Genomic DNA, 16,735 nt, shown 5'->3' on the forward strand with positions numbered 1-16,735 from the left:
GGGGTTCCGAAGTTTTATTACAGTGTATCTAGATTTGGATGTATTTTTAGTCATCCTGGATGGGGGCTGGTTGCCAGGGGAACCAACCACGTGATTGGAGGTCTGGAACTTTCAGTCTACCTCCATCCTCGGAAGGGGAGAGATGATAGAGGTTGAATCGATCACCAATGGCCAATCATTTGATCAATATCACCTATGTAATAAAGCCTCCATAAAAACCCAACGGGATGGGGTTTGAAGAGATTCCGAGTTGGTGAATGTGTAGAGGTTTGGGGCAGAGGGGTGCACTCAGATTGCATGGAAGCTCTGTGCTCCTTCCCACATACCTTACCTTGTGCATCTCTTCCATCTGGCTGTTCCCGAGTTATACCCTTTTATAATAAACTGGCAATTTGTAAGTAAAATGTTCCTCTGAGTTCTGTGATCTGCTCTGGCAAATTAATCAAACCTCAGGAGGGGGTTGTTGGAGCCTCTGATCTATAGCCAGTTGGTTAGAAGCACAAGGGACAACATGGACTTGCTGTCGGTGTCTGAGGTGGGCAGTTTTGTAGGCAGTCTTAACCTGTGGGATCTGATGCTGTCAGGATCTGATGCTGTCTCCTGGTAGACAGTGTCAGAATTGAGTTAACGGCTTGGCGGTGTGGAAAAAAGAGCCACACACACACATTGGAGTTGGTGTCAGAATTGGATAGAGTCTAGTTCCTCTCCCATTGAATATATGCTAGGCTTAGGAACTTGCATGAGCAATAGAATCCAGCAGAAGTAATGTTCTGACACTTATGAGACTAGATCCTAAGAAACTTGCAGCTTCTGCCCAGGCCTCTTAGAACATCTTTGATGGGAACTGTTGGCCACTAAGTAAGAAATCTGGCTGCCCTGAGATCACTGTGCTAGAGAGATTAAGTATGTGGGTACTCCAGCGGACAGCCTCAGCTGAACGCATCCTTTGAATCATCCCCATCAAAGGGCAAGACATGTGAGTGAAGCCACATTGAACCCTTCAGACCACATTTGACACCATGTGAAATATTAGTATCACCCAGATGAGAACTGTCTGAATTCCTGAGCCACAAAATCTTTAGGTATCATAAAATATTATTGTTTTAAACCACGAGGTGTTGGGATGGTTTGCAGTGCAGAAGTAGGTAACAGCAATATGGGTCATCTTAAGCTTTTCTAAGGTCTTTTAATTTCTGTTTCAAGGTTTCCAACTCTTCATCTTTCAGTGGATAATTTTATCAGAATGGTATTCCGGATCATCGATTCTCTCTTTAGCCATGTATAATCTTGTCACTTGACCCATCCGCTGATTATTTTGATATCAGTGACTATACCATTGACCCTTGAACAACTCAGGGGTTAATCTAAGTATAACTTATGGTCGACCCTCTGTATTGGAGGTCTCTCCAGATCCTTGGATTCAACCAACCATGGATTGTGTAGGACTGTAGTATTTACAGTTGACAAATATCCATGTTTAGGTGGATCTGTGCAGTTCAAACCTCTGTTGTTCAAAGGTCAACTGCATTTTTTCCCTCATAGTTCTACTGGTTCTTTAGATAAAAGTTTACTTCATTTATCATCACTCTTTTCTCAGTGTCTTGATTCACCCTTTCATGTCCTTCATGATGTTAAACTTGCTTATTTTATGTTCTCTTTCTGATTATTGTTTAATAATCCTTCCATTAGTTGTACCTACTGAGACATATTCATGGTGAATTCCTCAAGTGTTTTGCAGTTTTTAATTTTACGCTCATTCTTAGTGAGATTCCTTTTCTTTGAGATTTTTATGGAACTAGAATAGTTAGCACTTTCCTGCCATGTTAGCAACATTAGCCAGGGACCAAGCTTTATCTTAATTTTAGGACGACTTAGGATGGGTAACATTTGGGTAAACCCAAATGAAGCAATGGTTTTAGATTGAAATTCTTTCACCCAGATCTCAGGCAGAGACAAACAATTGCATTGTGCAGGTGTGTGGGTCTTTGTTTTTCTAGTTCACATATTTAGTTTTTAACAACAAAAAAAGCTTTATGCAGGAATTCTAATTCCAACTCTGTCTCTCTGGGAACCCAGTGTGCCTCTTTCATTCCCTGCTTAGAAGTCAAAAGCAAACTTCTAGGTTACCAGGATGATAGTGTATTACAGGTGAGCTGCTTTCAGTCAGAGCACACACTTCCTGCTCTTTTTTTTCAGTATGTTCCTCATTTCTGGTAACTGGGGCTTTCCCTTTCTTTATTGAGAACTTAGCTATGCATTCCTTTTTTATCATTAGATTTTATAAAACATTTCTAAGTGTTTGCAACAGGTTCAAGTATTGCTTGAATAGGTATTCTTTCTATCTTTAGCTAAAAGGTCTGAGTTTCTTTTTCCCTCCTTCTTTGGAAAATATTTACATATATATTCTCTTTTTAATCTCGTTTTTGTGTGTGCAAAACAATGATTATTTCACCCTGAAAGGCAATGAAAGTAATGCACTTTTACTACATCCTTTACTCTTCTTATTTTATATTTTCCACAATCTGCCATGAACTGGAATTTTCCTTCCCAGATTTATAATATATTTATAATATTTCTATAGCAATTTTTAAAGAAAATGTAACAGTTTTATTGTGGAATTCTATTATTTAGGCTCAATTCTATTTTTAAAATGATCTGTTGCTTATCTGAGTTCTTTCTGACTACAACTTCTTCATTGTGAACTTCTTATTTTGATTCATTTTATGATCTGATTATAGCTCAAGTTGATTTTTTTCCTGGATACATATAGAAATATTATATATTCTGAGTTCTTAAATATTTGAAAATTGCATGTGCTTTTATATATAAAACTATCTTAGTTGGGTATGGAATCTTGGGGTCACATCTTTTCTGCTCAAAAACACAGTAAATATTGTTTGTTCTTTTGAGTCTAATGTTGTTGAGGGCAAGTCAGAAACAAGATTAATTTTTACCTGTTTCTTCTGTCGGGATGGTTTTAGAATTTTTTCTTTCTTTTTAAATAATCTCTGCAAGAGGATACATCATAAAGTTAATTGTTCTCTATTAAATTTCTCTGGATCCTCATGAGTTCACATAATGAGTTCAGACATTGAGAACACAAAACATCTGCGTATTTAGATGTTTCCTTATTTTGGTAAAGTTTTCTTCTATTATATCCTTAAATGTTTTAATACTTCATTTTTATGCTTTTAAAAAACAACCCCTAATCTCTACATGATATATATCTAATATCTGTCTTTGATACATATGTTTTCCTAATCAGTATATTTTCCTTGCCCCTTTCCTTTGTGTTTTCTGCAGTTTTCATCAGCCTAATCTCTGTGACACTAATTGAGATTTTTGCCACCTAAATTCTCTTCCTCAGTCTTCTAAAGGTAGTTCTAAATTCTGCAATGGTTTTTTGTGTTTTGTTTTTTACTGTCGTCAGCTCACTTTCCTTCCTATTGCCTTGCTATTTTGTCTTTCAGTTTTTCTTCTTTGGGTTCTTCTTTCATAGTGTTTATATTATATTTCGTTTCCTGGGGAGTACAAAGTGATCCTTGCTTAAATTTTCTGCAGTAAGACTTGTTTCAACATATATTTCTCATTTGCTTTTCTGTTGGTTACATTTCTTTCCATTGGTCAAATATTTTGCAGAACTTTTGCATAATTATTTTCCTGCTTACTCATCTTTGAAATAAGTTAAGCCTGTTTCTTTCTGCTACTTGCCAGAAATATTGTGAATGGAAAATCTTTGGCAGTTCTTCCTTTTTATTTGCCTACTTGTTGAAATTTAGTTTTGCATTAAGGACTTGCTATTGGATATTTTTGTTTCATTATTTATCTGCTTATAGTCTAGGATGTATGGAATGAAGAGGTGGGGAAGAGAAGTTGAGGAGAGAAATATGCCAGGCTTGGGTATATTATCTTAGCACACACAACACCCACTCTCCAATTTTGTTGAAACAACTGGAGTTCTAACCAGTCTTGCAAACTCTGGAATTAGGGAGGATAGTCTGGGACAGGCTAATTCGGTATAAAAACCAATGTATCAAGGGCCATTTGTTTATTGAATAGGTGCTCATTTTTCTTCAGTAAATTGACTTTAATTGTTAGCTGGAAAATTCTTTAGCAGCATCTCGCTTCAAGATTAGCAGTATCTCTAGGTCATCATTCCTAAATGGAATGGCTAGAAAGCTGTATTCCGTGAAAAGCAGAAATATTGGTCACCATGTTTCTTTTAACATGGTAGCCCTGGCCGTTCCCACTGATGGCTATCATCTTTGCTGGGTCCTACTCCCAGCCTTTGCTCTTCCAAATTGAGTGTTAGTTGGACCTTCAAAAACTTTTCCATTTCTTTTCCACAAATCTAAGTCATAAATAGGGGAGATGAGTCTTGAACTTGGTACTCTCGTCTAATTAGTTCATCTTTAGTAGGCATTCTGGGGGCTTGTGGAACGGGATTGTGGCCATTTTATAGTTTCAGGATAAATGCGGAGTTTCCATCTCTCTTTTTTGGTCCTTTATGATCTTTTAAGTGGACTTCAGGGAAAGGAGATTTAGACGTTAAGATGTTTTATATATTAACGTCTATTTTATACTGTGAATAATAACTTTATTTTTTTAATAATTTTAGTTATACTACCAATTGTGTTTTATATATATATATATATATATATATATATATATATATATCTATCTCCCAAATGGAATTTGTGTATCATCCTAGGTGTTATCTTTAAAGTGACTTTATACATGGAATTTCTTCAATTTTTAAAATATTCAATTAGTAACGGGAAAAATCTGTAACAAAACATATTTGAAAATGTAGCTCCCCCCCCCACAAGGTTGTTGCTTTCTTGAAGTTATTTCTACTTTTATTTATATCCTCTGATTTACTGAAAATATGTAGCCTTGGTTACGCTATCCTTATGAATTTCCTCCCCCCCCCAAGGAGTAGTTTAATATTTATGAATGTGCCATTGTCCTGCAGTCCTCACAAATCTCTAATATTACTAAAACCAATCAAGCAGCCTGAAGACATCAGAAAGCATTCTTTCTAGACAGGGAGATGAAAATGTCACCCAGATGCATGAAAAATTCTTCGGTGCATCAGTTTTCTCTGTTTCTCACAGTACTCCTTCCTTTCCCTGTATTGAACGTTTCCATTTGGGTATTCAGGTAGATATAGTAGACACTTGATATTTGGGATTTTTCATGAATCCTCCAAGCCATGCATTTGAAAATATTTAAAACCTTATACCCAAAAAGTTGAGAAACCCCAACTTCCAGGAAGATTTTCAATGACTTGGACATTTTTTATATATCAAAACTTTCCAGTATTCTTTTGGTAAGTTATTTGATGAAAGTAAAGGCACTCCTGATGACAAATAAAAAAATAACAAAGGCAAAATGAGAGGCAGATGCTGGGAAAACTGGGAGAGTAAGGTAGGTTCACACACCAGATGGGGCTTCTGCACACCAGCCTGAGTTTCTGAGGGTTCAGATATTTGGGGCTGCTGGTCAAACCTATGAATGTTAAGTGACCAAATGCACATTTTCCCAGTATTGGTTCTGTGGCTGATAATATTTAAAGAATCCTGTTTTCGTCAGGTTCTTTGATCTCTCAAGGGTAAGCAAGATAATTCTTATTTTACCAACCCAGGTCTTCAATGACAAACCTTGTGGTAAAGATCCCTACTGTCAGATTTTAACACTGGGCTCAGAATTCCCATTGCAAATTTACACTTGGTTTTCCAATTAAAATGGGCTTTTGCGAGTCCCCTGCTGATAGCCATTGGCTTGATAAAAAGGAACTTCATTTGCAGAAAGGGTGTTTAGGGAGCCCAGTGCAAGGCTGACTCTTCTGCTGTTGCCTTGAGCCCAGTTGTGCTGAAAATATGAAACTTTGGTAAATTAGGTGAAATTGCAGCTTCCTGGCTGATACAATAATGCCCTTTACTTTTTTTCTGGAAACCATCTTCAGCGTGAGTTGTCTGCACAGTGCTTCAGCTCTAAGAGAAAGCAAATTCAGACTATCTTCCAAATCCAGACAACCTTTCCATTTTCAAGATAATTGTGTCCTATCCCACTTATCTAATAGTGCTTGTACTTTCAAACACATAGAATTGGATTACTTTATTATTTTAGCACCAGCTGAAGATAGCATTACTTTATCATACCCATCCTCAGATAAGCGGCTGGATCCCTAAAAATGTCAGTCTTAAGGAAAAGTAGGAACTTTTCCTTTATTGATTAATACATATTTTAATAGGAATAGTGAGCTATGGAAGGAAATCCTACTTCTAGTCACGTTTATTTTCAGGTTTTTTTTCTTTTTAAGAAGAGCATTAATTCTGAGGCGTTTTATTCATTGACCAAACATTTATCGATCAACTGCTATGTGCAAAGTTCTGGTGCGTCTTCACCCAAGTATTTTAAACTGGAGTAAATGCAGAATTAGTAGAAAGGAACTAGGCAGCCTTGCATGTCTCTTCTTGATATATGCTGTGATTTCTTCTGAGATGAAATCACTGGCGACAGCTTTATTGAGCTGTCTGGGCTGCTGGCTTCTCAAAGGCTCTCACATTGGTTTTTCAGGTTAAGACCTTATGCGTCTAGGAGAGTTCAGTTGAAACATATTTTTGTTACTAAGGACACTAAAACCTTTGAAAGCACCTTTACCAAGGTCTTCGCAAGGTGGTAGAGTCCAAGGGTTGCTTTTGGAAAAATATCTACAAAAGCAGATGGAATAGTCCAGTGAGCCCCCATATAACCACCGTGGAGTTTAGGGTTTATGGATGTTCCTCCAGGGTTCAGAGGCAGGGGCAAAACCCAGGGACGTTGCACAGTGAGCCCTGGGGCCATGCGCAGACAGAATAGCTTAGGGCCGAAAGAGGGGAGGCCCACGCCCAGATAAATAGCTGGGAAGCCAGACTGTATCACGCTGTCATGGGATCACTCTCCTCTAGTATAATACATGAGATACTAACTAATCAATGAGATGCTAACCAACATGATCCAGCCCAATATGAATTAGAGCAGGGGTCTGACAGCTTGTTCTGGAAAGGGCCGGAGAGTCAACATTTCCGGCCCTCTGATCTTTGGGACCACGACTCAATTCTGTCCTTGCAGCGCAAAAGCGGCCCTAGATCAATAAATAGAGCCACACGCGGCCATTGATAACACAGAGGAATGGGGCAGGCAGTTGGTCCAAGAAAGCTCTTCACAGAAACGGGCAGGGGACGAGTTCGGCCTGCGGGCGGTAGTTTGCCCGACCCCTAGGGACGGCCTGGCCCCCGGAAATCCATTCGCCGTCCCTCTGAACCTGCCTTCAAGCAAGGGGAGGTGCTCGGAAGTCCCTTGCAGCCTCTGCGCGTGGGACGATCCAGCAGAGCGACTACTCCGTTTTCAAAGTTTTGGAAGTGGGCCCTTCCCTCCCTGTTCTTCCGCCTCTCCGAGCCCTCGCTCTCCTCCGCAGGGGCGCAGAGCCAGGTGTGGTCCGCTTGGGTGGGCTGCGTGGGCTTCGGGGAAGAGCGCGCGGCCTCCCAGGGGCAGGTGAGGGCGCAGGAAAGTTGGAACCCAAGCAGCACGGCGTCCAGCGCCCGAGCCCCAACCTTCAGGTGACCCCGCGCGGCGGCGGCGGCGACGACGACGACGACGACGACCAGAGCCCGCAGCAGCGCCGAGCGCCTCCGGGAGGAGAGGAGGCGAGCTGGGCGCCTCGCCACCGCCAGCCGGGCTGCCACAGCGATCCGGGGCCGGGCGGGAGCCGGGGAGAGAGCCGGGCCGCGGCGCCTACCTCTGCCCGCTGAGAGCGAGCGGGCCGGGCCGGGCCGGGGGCGCGCGCCGGCGCCGCCCCTCCCCGCCGCCTTGAACGCTGGAGGTGTGCGTGGCTGCGGCGGCGGCGGCGGCAGCGGCGGCGGGAGCCGCCAGTCGGGGCCGCCCGGGCTGTGCTTCGCCGGGGCAGCAGCGGCAGCTGCGGCGACGGCGGCGGCGGCGGCTGCGCCCGTGGCTCAGGATGCGGCCGGGAGGCGCGCTGCTCGCGCTGCTCGCCCTGCTCGCCAGCCTCCTGCTGCTGCTGCTGCGCCTGCTCTGGTGCTCGACCGACACGCCCGCCCGCCCCAGGTAACCCACCGCCGCGCTCCGGCCGCCCCTCCGCGCGTCCCGGGGGGGCCCCGGCCGCACCCTGCCCCCGTTCCTCTCGGGCGCGCGGACTTTCGGCCGCTGCGAGGACGAGCCGACGGGCAGCGGCGGCCTGAAGGTGGGGCGGGACGGGGGCGTCCGGGAGGCGGCCTGGGTGAGTGGCGGGTATCGGAGGGGCGACGCTAGCCGCGGCCAGGCACCGGCTGGGGCGCCGGGGGACCGGTCAGAGCGGAGACGGAGCTGCGGCGCCGGACCTGCCGTCGGGTTCCCCGTCGGTCACCCGGGCTCTCCCGGCGGGTCCGCGCTTTCCCTTTCTTCCCGCCCCGAGCCTCTTCGCAAACTCCGGGGTTTGGGAGCTGCGCCGGGGGCCAGGGCGCGCGAGGATGTCCCGGCCGCTGGGCTGCGAGCGCGAGGCCGAGCCTGCCAGCCAACTGCTCCCCAACTTAGTTTGCTTCCCGGCTGTGCAGGTTCTTGGTGGAGGAAAGCAGGGAGGCCATCCACGGCACCCGCGCCGCGCCGAGGACGCCCGGGAGCCCGCCGACCCGGCCCCCGCGCACCACGAACAGGTACCCGCAGCGCCGGGCGGCCGGAGGGAGGGCCGGAGGGAGGGGGCGCCGCGGCTCGGGGATGGGGCGCGGCTGCACCGCGGGGCTCGCTTCGAGTTGTCTGGTTGGGACCACACGATTGAGTGGATTTGAGAGAGAGAGAGAGGATGTGTGTGCCTACGCGCGCGTGTAACTCTCACACTCCCTCAACCTCCCCTGTAAAGCCTGTCCCTCGATGTGGATGGTCTTCGAACCAAGGGAGATACGAAAGCAGCTGCACTTTGAAAAAAATGGGTGCTGAGTTCCCCTTGCGATAATGGTGTGCTGGAAACCTCGAGAAGCAGCTCAGCCTGCCTCTCGAGAGGTTTGGTTGGTTTGCTTTGTGTCTTTATGCTTTCAAGTGCACCGGTGTAAGATTCACGTTTGGAAGCGTGGAATTCTGTGCTCAGTGTTGAGAATGTTTTTGTCCTTACTGAATGAAGAGAGATTTTTTCTTCGTCACTCCTAGGAGTATTTATCCATGTGCAATAATTATTTGGGTTTTATCTTTTCTTTTTCACCTGTCGTAAAAGTAATCCATTCTTAGTGCAGAAAGTTAGATGATATGAGAAATGGATTTAAAAATATTCACTCGGAGTCCCACCACCCAGAGATCATATTAAGGTTTTGGTTTATATTCTTCCAGGAGTTTTTCCCATGTACATGTATTTGTGAAATATACTTAAGATTGTACATTGTATTTTGTTCTGCCTTTTATCTCTAAAAAATCAGACATATATGTGTTATTACAATTTTTTTTTGCAAAACATTGCTTTTAATTGTTGCATAATTCATCGTATGAATGTGCTATAATCTATATAACGTTTTATTTTTGGACACTTAGATTGTTTCCTGTTTTGTTTTGTTTGCTATTAATAATTCTATGAAGTATATCCTTGTATGTAAATCTATCTGCATTTTCAGTTCTCCGAGGTGGATTGATAGAAGTTGAATGATTAGATCAAAGAGTATGTACATTTTAGGTACTGAATACATTTGGCCAGTTGCTTCCTGGATGGGTTGAATCAGTTTACATTTTCACCAGCAGGATCTACTGCTTTGAGCCTCAGCCTTGCTACTATTTTTGCTTCCTTTAATAAACTTATTTATTTTATTTATTTCTTTTTCGCTGCACTGGGTCTTCGTTGCTGCCCGCGGGCTTTCTCTAGTTGCGGTGAGCGGGGGCTACTCTTTGTTGCAGTGTGCAGGCTTCTCATTGCGGTGGCTTCTCCCGTTGCAGAGCACGGGCTCTAGGCGCGCGGGCTTCAGTACTTGTGGCTCACGGGCTTTAGAGCACAGGCTCAGTAGTTGTGGCGCACGGGCTTAGTTGTTGTGCGGCATGTGGGATCTTCCCGAATCAGGGCTTGAACCCATGTCCCCTGCATTGGCAGGCGGATTCTTAACCACTGCGCCACCAGGGAAGTCCCTGTTTTTCCCATTTTGTATACTGTCTCTTTTCCTCTATGTCTTGTGAATCCCTTTTCCCCTATGTATCTTTCTGTGTATTCTTGGATCTTGGACCATCTTAATTTTCTGAGTGCATGACTTAAGGCTCTGGTGTAGTTCCTGCATGACCATCAGAAGGGTTTGGGGGATCCCAGAAGGAATCTTGAAGTACAGCACGACATTGCCTTCTGCAACCTCCTACTGGTATCTCACAGCGTATCAGGGGCACTGAGAGATCCTGGGGGTGACAAAGCTTTAGAGAAAAATATTAGCCTGTACTTTTACTTTATGCAGAGTTGTGTATTATAGGTAGTAGTTTTCCAGTGAATTGGGGAGCATTGCATCTTTTTCCAAGTCCTGGTACTGTTATACATTCTGGTGTTGTCCCTTGGGAAGACTTAGAAAGAATGTACTAATTAAATTATCTGGTCATAGGCCTTTTTGGAGGTAATTCTTGGATGAATTTTTCAGCTTCTCTTGGCGTACTTCTTTCTACTTGGCATACTTCTTGAGCTAATACAGGTAATTCATATTTTTTTCGGAACGTGGTCCATTTTCTTAAGGTTTTTAATTTTGTACCATTCTGTTGTATTTTTCAAAACTTGTCTTTTGATCTACTTTATATCCCCTTTATCATTTATGATTGATTATTTATGTGGCAGGGATACAAATTTTAATCCATACCACTCGGTTGTGGAGAGAAATTATAATTTTGATTTTTCTGTAGCTGGTCTGATCGTCTTCCAAGAGCCCCAGCTGTAGGTAGAAGGTATAAGTAATAGTATAATAACAATACTAAAAGCAATAAGGATAGGCAGCACTTACTGAATGCTTACTGTGGACACTGGTCTAAGTCCTTTACATTTATTAGCTCGCTTAATCTTCAAAAAATACTGAGAGAAACTCTTAAGATCCTCACTTTACCGATGAGGAAATAGGCACAGGCAGATGGAGTCAACTGCCCAAAGTCACGGAGTTGACAAACTGTGGACCCAGGAGTCAGACCCAGGCCATGTGGATCCAGAATCCCACACTCTTAATCTCCCTGCTGTGTAGTCTTCCACAGGTGCTGGGCAAGGTGGAGCGTGTGTGTGTGTGTGTGTCCAGGTTAAAGCTTAGTCAGATGTGCCAACTTAAGCAACTCTTCTGGTATGTTTATTCTCTCTGGGAGCAAATGCTCACTCTTTCAGATTGTTTCCACCATCTTTTCTGACTTTCAGATGATACTCAGATCTAAGGGGGAGAGGGGCTGAGGTGCGGTGGTAGAGTTAAGCGGTGGGGTTCATGATCATGGTATCCTTTGACCCTCTGCTCTCCAAGGGGATGTTGTCCATTTCCCGTCTGCTGGGTGGGTACCCTGGTGATAGCCAGCGATGGAAGCTGCCGTTTGTGGCTCATTCTTCTCCCTCAGGCCTTCCACCTGCTGGTACTCTCCACTGTCTTGGTTTCACCTGAGCTCCCATTAATGCTACATGTCAGGGATCTGCTGAAGATTCTCTTTTAGTTCCATCCTGAGTTGTCCTCTGCAACATTTGCTACAATGCTACCTCACCCAGCTCTAGCTGGCTAGTTCCAGCCAGTCTGCCCACTATTTTGGGGCCCTATCTAAACATACACGGACCAAGGCTGGTTCAGGAAACTTAAGTATCAGGACCTCCCTCTATTTGCCCCACAAAGTGGATGTGACCCTGTGTTAAGTTAGTTTCGCGGTGGAACACTGCCCAAGAAGTGATCTTTTTCTAGAGTCCTAACTGGGGGAGGAGACAAAGCCCCATCTACCCTTGTTGTTACCCTCACCTTTCTCCAAGCCAAAGCGCTCTCTTTCCTTTCTTTCTCCTCTTTCCATCTTTGCTCTAGGCTGGAAATGTGCAGGCTTCCCCTGCATCATAGTTTCTTTTTTTTTGTCCTGACTCAAACCTGAGCCTTAAGGGTGCATTGTGGGGACTGGGATTAAAAAAAAAAAAAATTGGGAAAGCTCCAGGAGCTGAGTCTTGCAGGTAAGGTAGTTAATGTGCTAAAGAGGCATAATGGGAGGAATTTAGAGAATCTTTTCTTGGGGCTGTAGCAAATCCTATTTCACTTGTCCAAAGCTGAATATCACCTTATTCTTTCTCTTTGCATTCTTTTAGGAAAAAGGCTTTATCTCTTTATACTCCTCCAAAGAATGCTTCAAAATAACTAGGGAAAAGTCATGTCAAAGTCAGAAAGACAAAAGAGAAAAATATACTAACGATTCTCAAATTATGACCCCATCACAATGGATTGTTTCTCTTTCTAGTAAACTTTGTCAATATGCGTCACTGGTTTGTTTGTTTTTCAAACAAACAGCTCTTGGATTTTATTTCTCACTTCTGATGTATGTCCGTGTTTTATTTCCTTTATGTGTTTTTTTTTTTTTTGGTTTGGTTTTTTTTTTTCCTTTGTGTTTTTTTAATCTTAAAATATCATTCCTTTTTTTCCAACTTAATGTTTTGAAGTGAATGCTTCATTTATCGATTTTTCCCTTTTTCTTTGTAACAACAATATTTAATACTATGCATTTTCCTTTGAATGCAGCTTTGCACCTGTTCTATAAATTTGGTTACATAGTGTTTTGGTTTTTAAAAATATATTCTAAATTATTTATAATTACATTAGAACATTTTAGTTTTATGTCCATAGTTCTTTAGGAAAGTAGTCTTCCCCACCCCCAGAGTAACAGTTTTAACTTCCTTCAAGAACTTTTCCTTTGCATTCACAGCTTGTCTGTTTGGTGCAAGAGGCCTAGCTTTCAGCCTGTCTTTTAGGAGAGTACTTGTAAATTTCCAAGTGGTTGGAATTTTTTTTCTTAAATATTAATTTAATATGTGTTCTTAAATAATATTAATTTCATTTTTGATTATAAAAGACACCAAATAAAATCCTGCCATAATGTTATAAGTGAGCTCCCAAATATTCAGTCATTAGACATGAGAGATTGGATTATTGTGACATGAATGACATGGCCAGAGCAAGTGTGTGTAACTATCTGGCTTGGAATTCCAGGGTCCCTCCATGGGAATTATCTAGGTCTCGGTTATGGTTTGCCATCTTTTAGTGGCAGTGTCCATTTTGGCTTTAATATCCATGGTGATGATTCAGGATCCTGTGGCTGGCTGGGACTTTCTGGATAGAAGCCACTGTTCTTTGAAGGTCCTGCTGAGTTGGTGCCTCTTTCACTGGCCCGTCTGGAAGGACTGGACTACAAGTCCACCAGAGTTGTGGTAATCCCACTTCCACTTCTCTGCTTTCCTAGAGAGGTTCGCCTGCTATTTCCATTAATGACCTTTCTTTCCATTCCCTGTGACCCTTTCTCCCTGCAGTAGAACTTGATTTGTCTCTCTTGAGAACTGGGGTTCAGTAAAGGGCAGACCTCAAAAGACAGTCATGTTATATCCCAACTCATATTATTGTAGGGAGCATTACTGCAGAGATGTTATTGTATGTTTTTAGATGAACACACTGAAAAGGAAAACCACCTGTCATTTCAATGTTGAAAAAAATGCTAGTGTTCATATTTTCAGTCATTTTATATGCACATATCTAGTAATTTTGCTATGCATATTTTGGTATGGATTAGTAACTTGTTTTTAACAACATCTGAGCTTTTCTTCATGTCATTAGTATTCTTCTGCAACATAATTTTTAGAGCATGGTGTTTGAACGTATGCACATACTGTAATTTATTTATTCTTCCCTTTGGTCACTTCCGTTTATTATTTTTGATTTTGATGTGTATTCTAATGTGAACAAATTTATAGCCTTACACACAATCTTGATTATTCAGATAAATTCCTAGAAGTGGAGGGGCTTGATCAAAGAATATGTGAAAATGTTAAAATGTTGCTATGACTTGTCCAAGAACAATAGTTGTTCCAATTTATTCTTTTGTAAGCAGTATATGAGAGTGACCATTGTCTCAAATTCTTGCCAGTTCTGTGCACTAGAGTTTCTTTTCACTTTTTAAAATTTCATACTCAAGAATAGTATTTCATTGTTGTCTTAATATGTGTTTATTTGTTTACCATTGTGTTTAATTTTTAAGATGTTTGTTGACCATTTACATCTTCTTTTAAATATTTTATTGTTTAAAAATTTTTTTAAATTGAAGTATAGTTGATTTATAAAGTTGTGCCAATCTCTGCTATTCAGTAAAGTGACTCAGTTTTACACATATAGACATTCTTTTTTTAATATCTTTTCCATTATAGTTTATCCCACTAGATTGGATATATTGATAGTTCCCTGTGCTATACAGTAGGACCCTGTTGTTTATCCATTCTAAATGTAATACTTTGCATCTAGCAACCCCAAATTCCCAGCTCATCCCTCTCCCCACCCCCACCCGTGGCAACCACAAGTCTGTTCTTTATGTCTATGATTCTGTTTCTGTTTCGTAGATAGGTTCATTTGTGCCATATTTTAGATTCCACATATAAGTGATATCCTATGGTATTTCTCTTTCTCTTTCTGATTTACTTCATTTAGTATGAGACTCTCTAGCTGCATCCATGTTGCTGCAAATGGCATTATTTTGTTCTTTTTTATGGCTGAGTAATGTTCCATTGTATATATGTACTGCATCTTCTTTATCCATTCATCTGTTGATGGACACTTAGGTTGCTTCTGTGTCTTAGCTATTATGAATAGTGCTGCCATGAACATAGGGGTGCATGTATCTTTTTGAATTATAATTTTGTCTGGGTATATGCCCAGGAGTGGGATTGCTGGATCATATGGTAAATCTATTTTTAGTTTTCTGAAGAACATACTGTTCTCCATAGTGGCCGCACCAACTTACTTACATTCCCACCAACAGTGTAGGAGGGTTCCCTTTTCTCCACACCCTCTTCATCTTCTTTTTTTAAATTGGCTGTTCATAGCCTTGTCTATTTTACTATAAAGATATTCTAGTTACTTGTTGATTTACAAGAGGTTTATAAGCATCAAAAGTATCAAACTTTTATTTATCTTGCATTTAAATTGGCTTTCTAATATAGTTAACATTTAATTATGTCTGTGGTTATTTAATCTGTAGAAGTTTTCAACTTTTCTGTATTCGTGTCACTTATACCTACTTTTTATTGTCAATTCTGCTTTTGCATTGATTAATTTATTGATATATTTAGTACCCTGAGATAAGTGGACATCTCTCACTTTAAAATATTTAAATCTTTCTTCCTTCTAGAACTTCTTTTAGCACATGGCAAAAGGGGTGGGCTTTTTTATTAAGTTACTATTATTCTAGTATATACTTTCTCCTTTGAAAATGACTATTTTTTAAATTTGAATTAAACGATTGCTTACAAATCTAAAAATACCATTTAGATTCTCTTTTCCGTGGTTGACATTTGTCTCTAAATGATCCTCTCCTCATTTCTTTAGTTCTTTGTTTTCATTCCTTTCTTGGTCAGTTGGCATGTCTTCTTTCTTCTAATAGTTTTAGCTTTGGAATGTGGATAGTAGTGTTTCTGAAACTTCAGATATTTAAGAATGCAGTTCTTATTTTTCGTCCATGAGTCGTGAATTATTGCATCACAACTCTACTTTTTAAACATTTTCATCTTAAAACTTTTGTAAGATGTTCCTCTATTTTCTGGCTGTTAGGACTCAGAGAGAGAAATGAAGGTAATATTATTTCTTCAAAAGTAACCTATTTGATTGTTTTACTGGATCCTGTCAGGATTTTTTCTTAAACTGAAAATTTTTAAAATTCACAGTGCTATCTGTGTGTTTGCAACTACCTCTTTTGATTAATTTTGTGTATAAGCATTTTTAATCCACTGACCAGGTTATTTTTAAATTTTAAAAATTGTGTAGTATACCTTTGATTATTCGATGTGTTCCACAGAGTCTGCTTTTATTTTGAGAAGACACTTCCTATCTTCTGTCACTATACCTCTTACCCACCATCCCTGTCCCATGTAAACAGCTTCACTTCTCTTTCTGAGTCTGCTTTTCTCTTTGTCCTTTTCCTCTGCTCTCTGGTATGGCTTCTCAAATTTGTCCTCTACATTTCTGAATTATTTTTCTCTTCGTGTCAATTCTGTTTTGCCCTGTCTAAAACAGTATATCTTACATTTTTAGATGTTACAATTTTTTCCTTCTTCCAGCCTGCTTCTTATCAACTCAGTTTATATCTTAGAAAGCATCTAAGTCACATTTTAAACCCCACCTTCCATTTCTTCATATTTTCTTGTATATTCTTGAGAACATGAAGCAAATGCTCTCTAAAGGTTTCTTCTGTTTCTTATAGTAAATATTTTTCAGAAGTATGATTTTTCTCTGCATCTTAAGAATAATGTTCTATCCCTAAGTTAGAGAATCTTTTAATAAGATTTATAACTTGGGAGGCTTTTTTTACATATGTTAATTTATTTATTGCATGCAATAGAACTGATGAGGTAGGTATTATTCTAATTCCTATTTTTTTAACTGAACTATAGTTGATTTATAATATTGTGTTAGTTTCAGGTATATAGTAAAGTGATTCAGAGATATATATATATATATATATATATATATCTTTTAAGATTCTTTTCCATTATAGGTTATTACAA

General features: G+C 41.1%; 1 protein-coding gene across 1 annotated transcript in view; it reads left to right on the forward strand.

Annotated features, from left to right (window-relative positions):
- The first annotated feature begins 7,974 nt into the window (after positions 1–7,974).
- Positions 7,975–16,735, forward strand: part of ST8SIA6 (ST8 alpha-N-acetyl-neuraminide alpha-2,8-sialyltransferase 6) — a 140,220-nt gene continuing 131,459 nt past the window's right edge. The window contains exons 1-2 of the mRNA XM_004278610.3: positions 7,975–8,109; positions 8,595–8,693. Of these exons, the coding sequence (XP_004278658.1) occupies positions 8,003–8,109; positions 8,595–8,693 (206 nt within the window). The 5' untranslated portion in view covers positions 7,975–8,002. The remainder of the gene's footprint in view (positions 8,110–8,594; positions 8,694–16,735) is intronic.

The sequence above is a fragment of the Orcinus orca genome, chromosome 2 (genome assembly GCF_937001465.1).
Source record: "Orcinus orca chromosome 2, mOrcOrc1.1, whole genome shotgun sequence".
Taxonomy (NCBI): Eukaryota; Metazoa; Chordata; class Mammalia; order Artiodactyla; family Delphinidae; genus Orcinus; species Orcinus orca.